The sequence below is a fragment of the Mus musculus genome, chromosome 4 (genome assembly GCF_000001635.26).
Source record: "Mus musculus strain C57BL/6J chromosome 4, GRCm38.p6 C57BL/6J".
NCBI classification, from domain to species: Eukaryota; Metazoa; Chordata; class Mammalia; order Rodentia; family Muridae; genus Mus; species Mus musculus.
The window spans coordinates 139,184,455-139,201,087 of NC_000070.6; the positions used below are offsets into that span (position 1 = coordinate 139,184,455).

General features: G+C 51.0%; 1 protein-coding gene across 4 annotated transcripts in view; it reads left to right on the plus strand.

Moving 5' to 3' along the window:
• Positions 1–8,444: 8,444 nt before the first annotated feature.
• Positions 8,445–16,633, plus strand: part of Capzb (capping protein (actin filament) muscle Z-line, beta) — a 98,922-nt gene continuing 90,733 nt past the window's right edge. For 2 of the 4 annotated variants that reach the window (NM_001037761.2, NM_009798.4), the window contains exon 1: positions 8,445–8,574. In NM_001037761.2, the coding sequence (NP_001032850.1) occupies positions 8,572–8,574 (3 nt within the window). In that variant the 5' untranslated portion in view covers positions 8,445–8,571. Of the gene's footprint in view, positions 8,575–9,546; positions 9,766–16,633 lie in introns of those variants that run through there. The other 2 variants (XM_006538504.3, NM_001271405.1) reach the window with 2 other exon arrangements.

Sequence of the window (16,633 nt, forward strand, 5' to 3'; positions counted from 1 at the left end):
GTCACCATGTGGTTGCTGGGATTTGAACTCAGGTCGTCCGGAAGAGCAGTTAGTGCTCTTACCCGTTGCCACCCCACAACAAGTGTTCTTAATCAATGAGCCACTTCTCCAGCCTCCCATTTAATTTTAAGACACAGTCTCCCAGGGATCCTGCAGCTTGTCCTGTCAGCTACTATCATGGCTGACCAGTGAGCCCCAGTTTCCTCCCTTCTCCAGTTCCCAGCACGGCAATTACAGATGCACGCCTATGTTTTGCATTAATGCTGGAGATTGGACTCTGGTCCTTCTGCATGTGTAACAAGCGCTTTGCCCACTGAGACATCTCCCCAGCCTCAATGGACTCCCAAGTTCTTATATGAATAGGAACAGAAATACACGAGAGATGGCTAACAGATGGGGACCAAGCAGGCTTTGGTTGTTGGCGCTAAGACTTTTATGACAGCAGATATTGAGATGGTTTTTGAAGCTGATAGGAATGATCTAGCATAAAGAGAGAAGCTGATGACCATGAAGGTTCCATGTTCTGGGGAGGATGGGCTTCATCAGGGACACGGCTCCTTCATTTAATTTAATTCATTTACATATTATTTCTTCTGAGGCAGAGTCTCACTCTGTAGCTCTGGCCTTCAAACTCACAGAGATCCACCGCCTGCTTCTACCTCCCAAGTGTTGGGATTAGTGTCTGCCACTACGACCTGCTGCCCCCTTCATTTTAAAAGCAGGAAAGGCTCCTGTGGGGCTGACTCTCATGTCTGGGAAGTGTGAAGCAAGGTCTTAGGCTTAGGGTTAAACACGAGGACCAAGGAGGAAGCTTGAGAAACTCCCATTTTACAGTGTGAGGACTAATAGTAGGATGGGCAGGCTCACTGAGTCTGTGGATATCGAGTAAAAACGAGGGGAGTCACAGTGAATTCTCCAGAAATGGTCAAATGTTCTGGTGTAGTGTCAGGGCTCAAGGGAGCATCACTGGGGCGAGGCGGTTGGTAAGTGAGGAGGCAATGGCTAATGGATTTACAAGGAAGTGTGACCACTATTACTATTATGCGTGTACACGAGCACACATTTGTCATGAGTACCCCTGCACCTGTGTGGCAAATGTGAGAATCTGGCAGGGTCACAGGTATGCAAGTCTCCCCGAGGCTAACAGGATGCTCCCGCGTTAATACAGTCATGAAGAGGAAAAGGGTTAGGTTAGAGATCTCTGAGATCTCAATGAAGATAGATGTCTTAGGGTTTTACTGCTGTGAACAGACACCACAACCAAGCCAACTTTTATAAAGGACAGCATATATTTGGGGCTGTCTTACAGGTTCAGAGGTTCAGTTCATTATCATCAAGGCAGGAACATGGCAGCATCCAGGCAGGCATGGCGCAGGCAGAGCTGAGAGTTCTACATCTTCACCTGAAGGCTGCTAGTGGAAGACTCACTTCCAGGCAGCTAGGGTAAAGGTTTTAAGCCCACACCCACAGTGACACAACTACTCGAACAAGGCCATACCTATCCAAACAAAGCCACACCTCAAATAGTGCCACTCCCTGGGCCAAGCATGTATAAACCATCACAATAGGCAAGCTGGGAAAAGCACATGAGCCATGCCTGCCAAGAGAGAAGAAAACTCTGGGATAGAAAACAGCAAGGGAGAAATGATATTGATAATGGCCTGTGCTATAGATGCTGGAGTCATAAAGATTCAGGGAGGTGTCGGGGGGTTGTTAGTCAGTTCATGACAACCATCAGGAGTGGCAGGCATCTGATGAGGTTACAGGGTGCAGGCCAGGGTCACATCAGCCTCAGCCTCCTGAGTGCTGGCCTTACAGGTATGCCTCACCATGCCCGGTGAGGTTAGGAGTTCAGAGCAAAGGGGACAAGGGTTGGAGAGACAGCTCACTCTGTAAACTGATCCTTTGCCAGGGTAAAGAGCTGGCTTTCAAAGTTCTTGCCTCATGCCCACAGGGGCCGGCATTTGATCACCAGAACCTATATAAAAAGCAGGCACGGTGGCATGCGGCTATAGTCCTAGCACTGGGGAGGCAGGGTAGGAGGAAGCAGGATCCCTGGAGCTCGGTGGCCAGCTTGCCTAGCCGAAGGGCAAACTTATGGCCAATGAACTCCTTTTTCAAAAAAAAAAAAAAAAAAAAAAAAGCCAGGCATGGTGGCACACACCTTTAATCCCAGCACTTGGGAGGCAGAGGCAGGCAGATCTCTGAGTTGGAGGCCAGCCTAGTCTACAAAGTGAGTTCCAGGACAGCCAGGGCTATACAGAGAAATCCTGTCTCGAAAAACCAAAAAAAAAAAAAAAAAAAAGAAAAAAAGAAAAAAAGAAAGATGGATGGTCATCTTGAGAAGACCCAAAGTTGACCTCTGGCCTACACACACACACACACACACACACAGAGAGAGAGAGAGGAATAACAGTACTAAAAAATATTTATGGTCCTTGTCTCTCTACCCAGGGCCTGTCACTGTCACTTGCAGCCTTCATGCTCACATGTGGTGACAGATGAGGAGGTGGGAATCTGTCCCATACATAAAAGGATGAGCTGGCCAATCAGACGTGCTCTTGGGAATCTGAACTCTGAAAGCCATAAAGCTGTTAGCAGAAGCAGAAGCAGAGGATAAAGATCACCAGGAATGGCCCCCATATCTGTTAAAGCACAGATGCTGGCATCCGGCTAGAAGCTAGCCAAGGAGCCCCATTAGAATAGGAGGCAACAGAAACGGCGGATATAGGGCCTTGGGTGGTTGCAGAGGCAAAGAATATGCCCCCACACCTGACTTCAGTCCCCAGAGCCCACCCAGAGGGCCAACTCCTGAGAACCCATTCCCACAAGCCCACCGAGATATGTTTGTACACCTGTTTCCCACACAACTAAATAATCCGAAATGGGGGTTCCATGGTAGAGAGTATGTGCCCGTGAACCCTGTGCCCTCCTACTATAAAGAACTTTAAAATTAAATATAACTGTTTCTTTGTGTGTACATGTCTGTGCATGTGTGCTCATGTGTGCATCAGGGTTGGTATCAGGTATCAGATTGCTCTCCACCATATAGGTATATTTTTAAGAGTTTAAGTCTTAAAAGTTTATTACATTTTGCTGGGTGGTGGTAGCACACACCTTTTGTTTTTTGTTTGTTTGTTTTTTGAGATAGGGTTTCTCTGTGTAGTCCTGGCTGTCCTGGAACTCACTCTGTAGACCAGGCTGGCCTCAAACTCAGAAATCCGCCTGCCTCTACCTCCTGAGTGCTGGGATTAAAGGCGTGTACCACCATGCCCGGCTCGGTAGCACACACCTTTAACCCCAGCACTCAGGAGGCAGAGGCAGGTGGATCTCAATGAATTCAAAGCCAGTCTGGTCTAAGATGTCCGGGGCTACACAAAGGAACCCTGTCTAGGAAAAAAAAAATTACATGTTTATATATGTGTGTGAGCCATGTGTGTGCGGGTGCTTGCAGAAACCAGAAGAGGGTGTTGGATTCCCCTGGGGAAGGAGGTGTGAGAACTGCAGGACATGGGTCCTTTGGAAGATGTGTTCTTCCTTGCCCCGCTACCCAATAGTGGAAACGCTGGACTAAGGAGACCGGTTTCCTCAGTAACTGCATTTGTGGTCTGAAGTTGTGTTGAATCAGGGCTTCGCTTCCTGTTGCCCAGGCTTCAGATGCCACTGCAGAAGCTGCTCCCAGTGCCCCTGAGGCGCGTGACACATGTTCTCTTCAGTAGGAAGTCCTGGGGCAGCTTCAGGCGCTGGATGTGTAGCCAGTGTTTAACTCCTGTCGGAGTCTGAGCTCACTGAAGGCACCATCTTGTGAATGGAGGCGCGTGTCTTTTGCAGTCCAGGCAGCTGGACCATATCCTTTCCCTAGTACGGACTCCTTTTTTGTACTTTTCTCATTCTTGTAACAATGAGCAGTGATACTTTTCTCATTCTTGTAACAATGAGCAGTGTATGTGGGTTTGGGGGGGGGTTTCCCAACATATTTTTCATGATCTTCATGTCTGGATTGAAACACTTTATCTGGAGTTTTTGACCTGGTACATTTGTAGCAAATCCAGTCTGTCTCAGTGAGATTCCACACCTCCCTGCCCCCGCCCCCACCCCCACCCTGTAGTTTGAGGCTTCTGAAAGCACAAACTCCTGGCCGTAAGAGTATTCATTCTCTTTAGAGGCTCCACCAAGTGATCAGGAAGATGTACCACCAAGGGTGATACAAGCTGAAAGAATTCCAGACAGAGCTACACAGGGGGAACCCATGACTGCTGTGTCCAGCCTGACTGCCCCGCCCCTGCATGGAAGAGAGGTTCTTAATTGCTGAGCCACCTTCCCATGCCTTTTATCTTATTTGAGACAGTCTCTCTCATTGAACCTGGAGTATACTAACTTGGCTAAGCTGGCTGGCCAGCAAGAACCTTTTGTTTTCTTTTCTTTTCTTTTCTTTTTTTTTTTTTTTTTCTTTTCAAGATAGGGTTTCTTTGTGTGTAGTCCTGGCTGTCCTGGAACCAGCTCTGTAGACCAGGCTGGCCTCTACCTGAGAGACCTACCTGCCTCTGCCTCTTAAGTGGTGGGATTAAAGGCATGCGCCACCACAGCCTGGCTCAGCCTCAGGTCCTTCCTCATGTATGCGGGGCAAGCAATTTACCCTACAGCCACCTCCCCAGCCTCCGGCTCCCAGCTAGCATGGGGTTAAAGCAGGGAAGCAATGTGCTCACACTGGGGCTATGAATGTGGACTCTGGTTCTAGACGACCTTGAACTAAACTCATAGGTTTGGACACGTACGTTCCTTAGCCTCTCTGAGAATAACAGCAGTAGCGATCCTACAAGGTAGACACAAAGATTGGGAAACTACAGACAATCCACTATGGATAAGACTTTCTGGCAATCTTCTCTTCAGGTGTGACTTATTTCATGTTATTATCCCCTGGCTTTTGAGAGAGATACGATCTCTTCTTTGCTCCTTGATTCTCCGTGATCTCTTCTCTCTACACCCATCACCAAGTGTATGCATCTCAACATCTTGTGCTTTTAAAGACCTTTATATGCCACTCACTAGCGGCAGGCTTCTACCCAGTTCCTTACTGGGCCTCTCCACTGAAGTTTCCAGTAGGCATCTTACACAACTTGACTGAAGGCAGTGTTCACCCTCTCACCCTCCTGACCCCACTCCACCCTCCCCTCCCCACCTAACCCCACCCCATCCCTATTGCAGTCTTGCCCAGTTCAAGGGCAGATCTTTTCACTATGAACTCAAGTCCTTAGCATCTTCACCTCTTTCCTACTTGCCATGTTGCCCTGGTAACACATCAGGAAACATGAGAATACAAATGTTCCTTGCCTTCTCCAGGACCTCACATCTCTGCTGCATGACTTTGGAGAGACTCCTTACTTTTGGGGGGGTGGAGCTGTTACGAGGATTGGGAAAGGGTTTAACGGGGTCCATCACAGAGGAAGTGTCACATTGGTGCTGCTGCTGTGTGTATATGTATGGTGAATATATGTGTGCATGTACATGTATGTGTATGGGTGTGCTGGCCTGCGATTTGCATATGGAGGGCAGAAATCTATGTCAGGTTCTTCCTTCATCCTGCACTACCTTATTGTTTTGCAACAAGATCTTACTCTTTATCGCTGGCTTACCTTGAACTCACAGGCAGATCTGCCTACCTCTGCCTCCTCAGTACTGGGATTAAAAGTTCATGTCATCTATGATAAGTTATTTCTCCAAGACAGATTAAAGTATACAAAATGCAGGATTATTGGGAAACCACTCTTGGGCGGGCAAGTTCACTGGCCCCAAGAAACAAGGCCAGGGAAGGCACCATGGGGAGGGAGGTGGTCGGGAGGGGGAATAGAGAGAAAGAGCACACACAGAGGGAGAAAGGAGAGAAGGAAAGGAGGGGGGAGGAGACCAAAATGTCTGATTATATAGGGAAGAGCCTCTGTGGGAAGTGCAGCCCAGCCCCTAGGCTGGAAAATTCAGGGTAGAGGGCAGGGTATGTCAGGTAGGGACTGAGGGATGCAGGGAGAACCTGGAGGCCAGGTCTGCTTTGGTATGTAAAATATGTACCTCAGCCCCTTGGGTCTGAAACCCAACTTCCTATACCTTGATCCACCCTGTTTATTTTTTTAAATTTATCTATTTTATTTATATGAATATAATGTAGTTGTCTTCAGACACACCAGAAGAGGGCATCAGATCCCATTACAGATGGTTGAGAGCCACCATGTGGTTGCTGGGAATTGAACTCAGGACCCCTGGAAGAGCAGTCAGTCCTCTTACCCACTGAGCCAGCCCATCCACCCTGTTTTTTGACCCAGCGTCTCTCATAGAATTCGTCTTCTCTCTGTATAGTCCTGGCTGTCTTGGAGCTTGCTATGTAGAGTAGATTGGCCTTGAACTCCCAGAGATCCTCCTGCCTCTGCCTTCTGAGTGCTGGGATTATAGGTATATACCACCATAGGCCTTTCTAACTGAATTTGGAGTTTGCCATTTGGCTAGGCTGGCTAGTCACCAAGCCCCAGAGATCCTCCTGCCTTTCACACAGCATTGGGAATATCTCTCCAATACACAGCTAGCTGTACCTGGCTTTTACATGCTGTGGATCAGAGAGGTCCCTATGCTTGGACAGCAAGCACTTTACCCACAGTGCACTTCCCTAGGCCCAATATGTATGCTTTAAAAAATTCCCCGGTGTGTGTGTGTGTACATGTGTTTTATGTCTGTTCCCATGCAGGAAGGCATGTATGTGGGAAACTGAGGGTAACCTCAGGTATTGTTTCTCTGACATTAAAATAAAACTGTCTGGGACACACAAATAGCTTTCTGAGGCCCTCCCTAGTTACCCTGTAGTCCAGCACACAGTAGGCTCACTGCAGTTTGCTGCTCACACACAATTTAGGCTGGCCACAGTGGCCTCTGTGGATACCTAGGTGCTGACAATGGGCGCATGGTCTGCTCCATCCCCACCTTCAGCTATCTGGTCAAGCGTTAGTTTCTGAGTTAAAGCCCCCTTGGACCATCCTCCAAAATACCACCACAGGGCTCGTCTGTCTACCTGCTCTATCCACTGTTTTTCCACATCTCACCCCCAATACTTTATTAGATAGGGTACCTGGTCTCTGACCAGGTTTCAAGCTTGAAGGGGCCTTAACTCAGGACAGGGGTACTTACCCAGGCTGTAAGAGGCTCTATTCCTGGAGGTGAAATCTTACCCACAAGCCATATGCCATCATGGGCTATTTTGCTCAAAGCTGTAATTTCTCCAGCCTGCTTCCTACACAGTGCTTGGCCAATAGCTACATGATAAATACTTCCGGTGTAATGACCTTCTAAGTGCCACTCCCTTCTCTGAACTCCTGTAATATTGGTCTATGTCATTCTTGAGAGACTTACCTGGACGCTTTCTTTGCTGGTGGCTGTCCCTGCAAGCTTTCACTTGACTATAAGCTCAGAGGCCTAGGGCACAGTTTCCCCTCAGATGTTTTCTGATCTCTTCTCAGGACCTGATATGACTCTAAACGGAGGGTGAGCAAGCCGTGTAGGGGGTTGTTATAAACAAAACGTGCAATTCTAGGGCTCCTGAGTTCTAGATAACAAAACAAAATTCACTCTTTTGAACAGCAAATTTCTGGTTGGGGCTGCAGTTAAGTGGAAGAGCTTAGCCTAGCCTGCCTGAGGCTCTACGTTCAATCTTCAGACCTGAAAACAAAGAGGGATTTCTGAGTCACTATATGATTCGAGAGAGATACTCATTTAGGGAAACGGGCTGATTCTCTGTACATAATGTAAAAAAGTATATGAAACAGCATTTATTGAACCCAAATGTTCTAGTCTTCTTACCCGGGTCTTTCCCACAACTACTCTGGTAGCTATGAAGTGCAGGCAGGGATCCTTATGGCTTATTCACTTGTCATCTTTTGGTACCTAAAAGCTGCCCGCCTGGTCCTGATAGCAGGTGTTCAGCAACAGGGGCGGCAGAGCCGGCTTCCCCATGCAGGTTCCGCTCGCTCTGTAGGGGCCGGGCCTCGTCCGGCGCACCAGTTCCGGGTCCGGGTGGGTTGCGGAGGGCCGGTCCCCTCCTAGTTTCGGCGCCTTCCGCATCCTCCGCCCAGGGGAACCAGTGAACCGCTCCACCCTCAGCTAGCCCGCGTCCTGCAGCTGCGAGAAGCGAGGCTGACAGTCAGAGGAGGGACGCAAGTAGACCCAGTCCCTCCGGAACGCCACAGCCCTGGCCGCGCAGGAGCGTTGCGCCTGGCCCGCCCCTCCTGAGACAGGACACGCCCACTCGACCACAGGGCCTGCCCCCGTCCCCGCCCCCCGCGCGGCGCTCCATACTTGGCGATCGCTGCGGCCCCGCGCTCTCATTGGTCGGGAGCTGGCGGCTGGGGGGCGGGTCGGGCTGGCCGGGGCGGGGAAGGAAGGTGGTGGCTGCCCGGCGCGGGGGGGTGGGGGGGGGAGGGGGGCGCTGACCCGGATGTTCACTCTTGGGCACCCGGGGAAGTGGAAGCGCAGGGCCCTGCTGCGGGGGGGAGAGCCACAGACGCCGGGACAGGGACCGTCGCCGCCGCCGCCACCATGGTAAAGGGACCCCTTCACGGCTCCATCCCGGGACCCCTCTCACCGCCGGAGCTCGCGTCCACTCCTTCGCCGACCCGCCCGGCCCGGGAAGGGTGGGGATCCGGGGTGGGGGAGGGGCGGGGTCCCGGACCCTAGGCAGACGCCACTCTTCGGGTCCGGAGTGGGCGGCGGGAGGCCCTGATAGCCTATGACCCCGCCCTGGGCTCCATGTGGAGCCCAGTTCTTCTCCCTGCAAGTCCAGGCTAGTCTCGCCTATCCCAGGCTAGACCTTCCTTCCTTCAGGGGCCAGGCCGGGCACCCCTCTCGCAGGCCTTCATCCCATGGGCTGTACTTGGGCTCCTGCCTCGGCCCCAGGGCCCAGGCTAGGACCGTGGTTCTCGCTCCAGTGGTCCAGTCTAGGTCCCCTTCCCCCAAACTCTTCTCCTCTCCATGGCCCCAGTCTGCACCCCGATAAGCCCTTTCCAGTGAACTCTGCCTAGGTTTGTTTCCTTCACCGTCATGGAATCTTCTCTCTGCGGTCGGTCCTCAAGTGTGGCCTCTCTACTCCAGCTGTGTTCCCCCCCTCCCTGCACCTCCCTGTCCCCGGCCCTAGCCGTCCCCTTCCCCCGACTTCTCACGACTTAGCCTAGCCTGCGTCAGCCCTTCGCTGCTCTCACCCTCCCATCTAGACCCTGCTTGTTCCGTGTCCTGCTCCTGACCCAGGTGTCCCCTCTCCTGTTCCTAGGAGGCTCTTTCTGGGCAGCCTCTGGCGAGCGGGGGAGAGCCCCAGCCAGGGTGGGGGTGGTCTGGGTACTGAGCCTTTCCTAGGTTTGCCCCTTTCTGGGGAGGCCGCTTCGGTGTGAGTGAGCAGGCGAGCGAGGGAGAGAAGGGCGGCATCTGTATGCCCGGAAGGCAGAACAGGGCATTTCCCTTGGGAGGGCCTAGTGGTAGTGCGGCTAATAGAGCGCGTCTTGAGGGGTGCCCTGCCTGAGTGGGGAGCAGAGTGCTGACGGGTTGGTAAGCCAACTGGACAGGGGTGAACTCACAATTGCTCTTGTGAGGCCGCAGCCCTGGGGCTAGGGGGACACGGAGCTCAGCAGCCCAACCTACGGCCTGGACACGATGCATCCTAGCAGGCGCAGCCTTCCTTTCCCCCTGAACTGTCAGCTTGTTAGAGTTGGGACTGCTGATTATGGAGGTGCCTCGGAGCAGGTGAGCAGAAACTCACAGGCCGGAGAGCTCCCGGACTCCACTCATGGTGTTTGTTTTGGTAATGAAGACAGGCACACTATGCTAGCAACTTATTTGAGGAGCCTTAGATGTGTCACTTCCCTCCTCCCCCATACCCCTGCACCCCCTAATCTACCTGGATACCTGCAGAGCAGGCCCACCATCTTTGGTGGTGGAAGGGCCAGAGAACTACCTCACATGGTCAAGGAAGCCTTGTAAGGTAGGCTGAGAGGGAAGGCAACCCACCTGCTCCGTGTAGCCTTACAGGTGGCTCCCCTCCTGCCTGGTCGATATTTAGGAGGGGATTTTGGACCCTAGATGGTTTTGAGGTACCCTGTGCCTTGTTTTAGCAAGGGTGCAGCAACTGTATTGGGGATGACTAAGTCTGATTGGCTAGTAAACTTTCTATATATTGATTAAAAGCATAGGCAAGACAGGTTTTCATGTTATTGCTCTTGGCTGGAAACGGGCCTGGGGGTCTGAACCCCTGACCTTAGTCTGCAGGGGGAAAGGACTTGTCCAGGACAGTTTTGGGTGAGATTCTTCAAAGTAGACTGAAGTTTTCTGTGTGTACTCCCAGCACCAAAGCAGGAGAGGGTGGTGGAGTGGCCAGATGGGACTTAGTCTCCACAGAATCATCTAGGCTTTCGCTTTGTCCATCTGACAGGTGAAGAAAAGCTGGGGCATTCATTGTAACTCATTCAAAATGTTGTTGCATCTGTGTGGAGAGCACTCTTGGCCAGTGGGAGCCTGCCTAGCAGCCTCCAGACTGCGGTCTTCCTTGTCTGCTGTTGTGTGTCTGATATAATGACACTGTTGAAGAACCATAATGATGGGATGGATGCTCAGGCCCAGCCAGGGAGAGCAAGTGCTTACCTCTGCAGACTCTGGGTGGCTCTCCTGTTAGGAAATGGCCATTTTGAGACAGGAGCATAGCCTATGGGCCTGATCCCCGAGCTCTTAGGGGACAGAGATGTTGGTCTTGTGTTTTCTGCCCCTGTCTATCTGGTCCTAGAACAGTACCTAACTCTGAAAGATCTGTCGTGGAAGGCTGGGCGTGGTGCCACATACCTGCAGTCTCAGCTGTTTAAGGCATTCAAGGCCAGCTTGGGCAACAGTGAGGGTGAGACAGGAGATTGCTTAGTGTGATCTGGGATGGTCTGTGAGCGCAGCCACCCAGGTTTGACACTCGTTAACTTGTTCTTCATGTACCCCAACCTCCTAAATGTTTTCTGACTGCCTACTATGCTAGTATAATCTGATGCCCTAATGTGGGTAGTTTGGGCAAACCAGAAGTGGCAGAGTGGGGCTGCATCCTAGGTAATGAATGAAGAGGACCATAGCTCTGTTTTCAGTGGGTTGGCTGGTAGAGCAAATGGCTAGCCAGCTCCAGTGTACCCATCAGGGGGAGAGATTTGAAGTGCATTTGACTTTGGAGTGATTTTTCTTGGAGTCAAGTTAACTGTCCCCAGTAAAAGTGCTTAGGCAAATGGGGTTTATTTACATCCCCTTAGCAGACAGTCTTACTACTGTCCTTAAGTGCTTCACAGTGTCAAAGCCCTGACAGGGCTCTGGTTTCTGACTTCCAGCTCATGGTGGGGCTGGAGCAGTGACAGGCCAAGGAGCTCACAGATGGCACTGATGACAAGAGCTCTGATAGGAGAGCTCGCTCCTGTTGTTAAAAGGCGAAATCGTGGAGTAGACTCTAATGTATCTTGGTGGTCTCGGCCTGTGAATAAGATCCAGAGAGATGCCAGAGAGATGGTTCAGGGGTTAAAGGTGACTGCTGCCAAATCCAAGGAGCAGAGTTCAATCTCCAGAACCCATATGTAGAATCAAGTCTTCCTCTATCTAACATAGTTCTGCCTCCCTTCCCCCAATAAGTAAATAAATAAGCAAGCAAACAATATCACTTTAAAAAACTTGGTGTATAGTTCAACTTAGAGACCCCATGTGTGTTTGCCCTGTTCAAGTAAATCCAGCCAGTCTCCTTTTGATAAGTAGCCTGTGATTATTAGTTTAAGATTAAGAAGATGACAAGCATGCCTTTGAAGATAGGTCTTGTGTGTATAATTTGGAAGTGCTATACTGTTACATTCTATGGAGGAGGAAGAAGGACACAAGACAAGGACCTGAAGTTCAGAACCCTGTTTGCCAGAGTGGGAAGTGCTTATTCCACAGCACTTCCTAGGCACCTATCTGAAGGTGCAGGGTACCACTGCTTAGGTGTGTGTGTATCATGAGGCTGTTGTGTGCTGCCTATGTGCTGAGGAGCCAGCAGAGAGCAAGGCAGACATGGATGCGGGCCCTCTGGCTTCTACTATTGAGGGGGCCTAGAGTAGAGTTTGGAAAGCCAGGCAGTGTCACACGCCTGTAACTCCTGCTGCTGAGTTACAGCCTGAGCAGCATGGTGGGAGAGATACACTGTCACTCTTCCCTAATGATAAGGGAGACAGTATTCACGGTCAGTGCAGGCTCATAAGCACAAGCTGTAGAGGAAGTGGAAGGAAACACTGCGGCTTGAGCTGGGACCCACGCTCTTGGCTTCTCAAGTGTTCTTGGTCCAGTGGAGTACAGTGTGTGTGTTTCCAGCCTGCAGCCTGAGGTGCGACCTTGGGATATGGTGGACATCCACCGCTGTCACTGGCCCAGCCTGTTTTTGTTCAAGGAGTATCTGAAGCTCAAACAGTCAAGTGAATGGTGTGATGCAGGTCTGTAGCTTAGCCCTATGTGAGACTGTGGATGTCTCAGAATATTGACCTCAGGTATAGGGGCTTGGCTCAGGTCCGCCTGTGAGGGCTGGGCATGCAAGCCTGTAAGAGTCTAGTGCACGTTCATTGGCTCTAGGATCAGCTAGTGTAATGCTGTTTTAGGCAGCCACAGACTAACGTTTCAGTGTAAGGAGGTGGAGATATTTATGGGGTTCTAGCCACGTGCCATCCACTCTGCCAGAAGCTGTTGATTTTCGTCTTGCAAAGGCTTGATGAGGAAGGTTGAGCCGTGGACCACAGACACCAGGGTATAAGAAGCTAGACTTAGAGCTAGACATAGTGGTGCACTCCTTTAAAAGTCCCAGTGCTTGGGAGACAGAAGCAGGCAGATCTCTATGAACCCAAGGCCTTTCTGCTGTACATAGCAGGGCTCCAGGCCGGCTGGGATACAGAGCGAGATCCTGAATCAGAAATCACTCCCCCTCTCTAAAAAAAAAGAGAGAGAGAGAGAGAAAAGTCAGATTGGAATGCAGTGTCCTTATGGGTGGAGTCCCCTTTGAGTGATAGGGCAGGGACCGGCAACAGAATGCCAGATTGCTTGTTCCACAGAACCTTATCCCCTGTACCGCCTGGTGCTCAGGAATTGTTGCATAGCCCTGAGGAAGCAGCAGGTAGTGAGAGCTGAGGTGCTTGGCTCTTCCTTGCTGCCTTCAGAGTGGGGCGTGTCTGGGTGGAGTCCTGATTGCCTTTCTGTGTGACCTAAGTGAGCGCCTCTCCTTCCTTCCCCTCAGTTCCTTGCTGTACAGCGTGAGGAGAACATTTCATAGGGACACCAGGAAAAGGAAATGTTTTTAAATTTATCTTCTGTGTGTGTGGTGGACAGAGGATAACTTTGGGAAGTTGGTTCTCTTCTTCCATCGTTGGCCCAGAAATGGCATTTTTAATACACTTGGCACACAGAAAGTTGGGGCTATAGCTACTCTGTGTCATATTTTGTATACCCAACTGTATGTAACATAAATGGAAGCCACAGTTCCTGTCCTCTCACCTTGGAGAGCAGGAAAGGTGTGTTCATGAAGTCTCGTAAGCTGACAGGGGAAAGTTGTGGGGAAGAGCTCTGGAGGCCATGTGTGCAAGCTAGTCAGGTGTTCCACCTCTTCCTGGAAGCCCTGCAACCTTCCAGTCCTCCGTCAGCCTGGGGGCTGGGCCTGAAGCCCAGGAAGACCTTGCCCAGTCAAAGAGGAAGGGGAGGCTCGGGTGGAGCACCATCTGCTGGGGAGTCCACTGTACCAAGTCCAAGGTCATTGTGACGTCAGTGGGGTGGGTTTGAGAACCACTGCGTAGACATGGAGAGGAAGTGTTTGCTGCCAGATGCCAGTCGCTAAGCTCAGGAGTTTGCATTTGGTCTGGACAGTGTGGAGCCAGTGACATTTCTCACAGGGCAGGTGGAAATTTGAGCAGGCTGATGGAGCAGTGGTATTTTAGCACGAGTCCTCTAGCCGTGCTGTGTAGAGAGGGCCTTGCTGATGGAAGAGGGAGGAAAGGGGGATGCATTTGTAGGTATCACCTGAGAGGTGCCAGGGCCTGGCCAGGCTGGCTGTGGTCTGGGAAGGAAGGTGTGGTGGAGAAAGGCAGATAGGCATAATGAGCTGGAGAGATCTGCCATCTGGTTGACAGGTACATCTGCCCCCACCCCCCATCGTCTTACAGGCCTTCTGATTGGGTGATTTGTCATTGACAAAACAGCTATTTTGATCAGTTAAATCCTAGATAATGGGACCCATAGAGCCTTGATAGATGGTTGACACTGAGTGGGCATTCTGCACAGTTAGCCCAGTGACAGCCATCTTGGGCCTGCTGGTGGCACTTGCCATTTAGCCCAATGTGCTGTAGCTTGTAGGCACATCAGTGCCTGAGACCTGGAGTGGCTATGTAAGCAGCAGGAGCTGCTGTTAATGGGCGGCTTTGATATCCCATGCAGTGATACGAGACAGACCCACATTACTCTTATGGTACAGATGAGGAAACCAGGCCTGTCTAGGCTGCCCCGCTGCCTGTAGTCGTTCTTCTTTTTTTCTTCATAAGGATTATTTATTTTATTTGTATGAGTGTTTTGCCTGCAAGTGTGTCTGTGTACCACATGCATGCCTAGTACCTGTGGAAGTCAGAAGAGAGCGTCGGCTCTGGAACTGGAGTTATGGGTCCACCAAGTGGGTGTGGGGGAACGGAACCTGGGTCCTCCGCAAGAGGAAGTAGTGCTCTTAACTGCTGAGCCATCTCTCCAACCTCCCCACCCCTAGGCATTTTCCTTGTTATTTATTCTGTGGACAGCTATTACAACTTGTGGGTGAACTAGAGACACCAGAGAAGCAGGGTGATGGTAGGTGCGTGGTGACGCAGGCAGCAGCCTCACCGGAAGTCCTTCTGCTGTGCTTCCCGCTGCTGCCACCCTGCTTCCAACAGCTCGACCTTCTCTGTGCTCTTTTGCAGTCCTCTAATCCTGTTTGGTCCAAATCAGTGGTCTAGTAGTTACCATCCTCCAGCCAGGGTGGTTACTGCCCGTGGCCTTGCTGTGAAGAGGTTATCATGGGGATTGCCTGAGCATGTATGGAAACTGTAGGCAGTGCCTGGCGTGGTTAACATGTGAGAGGCATGTTGGCTGCTGTTAAAGGTTATTTTAATTCCCACGAGTAGTTTATGGCTGGCTATTCATGTACCCTCCCAGCTGGCCTGGGAGGCAGCATTGGCCCTTAGGAGACTGCTGTAGTTGGAGTCCCTACCCCAAAGCTGGCAGCCTTAGGGACCAGCCCAGGTAAACTCCAGCCTGGTGAGAACTCCAGTCTAGTGCTGCTGGCCTCAGAGTTCTTACCACAGTGTGGGAGCTGTTGGGTGTTCCCCCCGCCTCTGACCCTGAACTTCTGCTTCAACTGCTCCCAGAAGCTTCCTCTTCTCATGCTGAACTCACCATCGTCTTCTCCGAAACCGTTATCGGACTGGCTGCCACTGGTGCTCCTACATAGAAAACAGCGCGGGATTCTATTTGCCAGAGGAACCATCTCTAACTTGAAATACACCCCGTGCCTCATGGCTAGGCTCTTCTCACCAGGCCTTCTCAGCTTAGGGACCACAAAGCTGGCATATGTAGTAGGTTCTTGACCAAAATGCTACTAGGATGTGTGGTTGTGGTCAAACTGTGAAAGATACCTTTGCCTGTACTAGCTCAGCCAGTGCAAATGGCTCAGAAGCAGCTTCCTTCCCTGGTTAACACCAGGGGACTTTTCCTGGGAGCTGTGAATGGCAGAAGGGGTTCAGGTCAGGCTTGCTCATGTTGTCCTATTGCTCAGGGTTTCTCTGCTGGTGGCTTGGACCTTACTGGGCTTTCTCTGGTTTTATATATTCACTTTCCTTCTCTGTTGTAGTGTGTACTACTGAATTGGAGAGGAGCATGTATCTGCCCACCCTGTGGTGCCATCTCGCCCTAGCAGGTTGACCTCTCAGGGAGCCACCCCAGAATTTCTCCCTGTGCAACGTGGGTGTGCTTTTTTTTTTTTTGTCTGCACCTCTAGCTGCCTGGTGACCTCACCTAGGCTTGGGGTGCAGGTTGCTATATAGATAGAATGCCTTTGAGCTTCTCATCTTCCTGCCTCCATTTCTAAAGTACTAGGATTAAAGGTGTGTACCGTCACACCCAGCCTCTGTTGAGGATGGGGTGTGTGTGTTTGTGTGTGTGTGTCTAGATCAGAGACAACTTCTTCTACCTTTGTATGAATTCCAGGGATTGAAGTCAGTTTGAAGGGTTTATATGGCAAGTACCTTCCATACATGCTAACCCATCTCTCTGGTCACTGTTGAGGATTTCTGCTGTGAGCTTTCTCAGTGTGTACCCTTCGCCCCTCTGGCGAAGTCTCATCAGTCATGAGCATTTTCATAGGCATGCACTGTAAATTGTTGTTTCTGGCTGTCCTCTGATTTGAGGTGACAGCTTTGGGCTTTGAGGTGTGCAGTGAGGGGTCCTAGAATTGGAGGTCATCAGGAAACTGCATGGTTGATTATGTACCCACTCCTAGAGCTCCTGTTAGTCACAAGTGTCCCTTTCCTTCTGCCAGGGGGTGCCCACAATCTTGATATCTGGTTCTGTC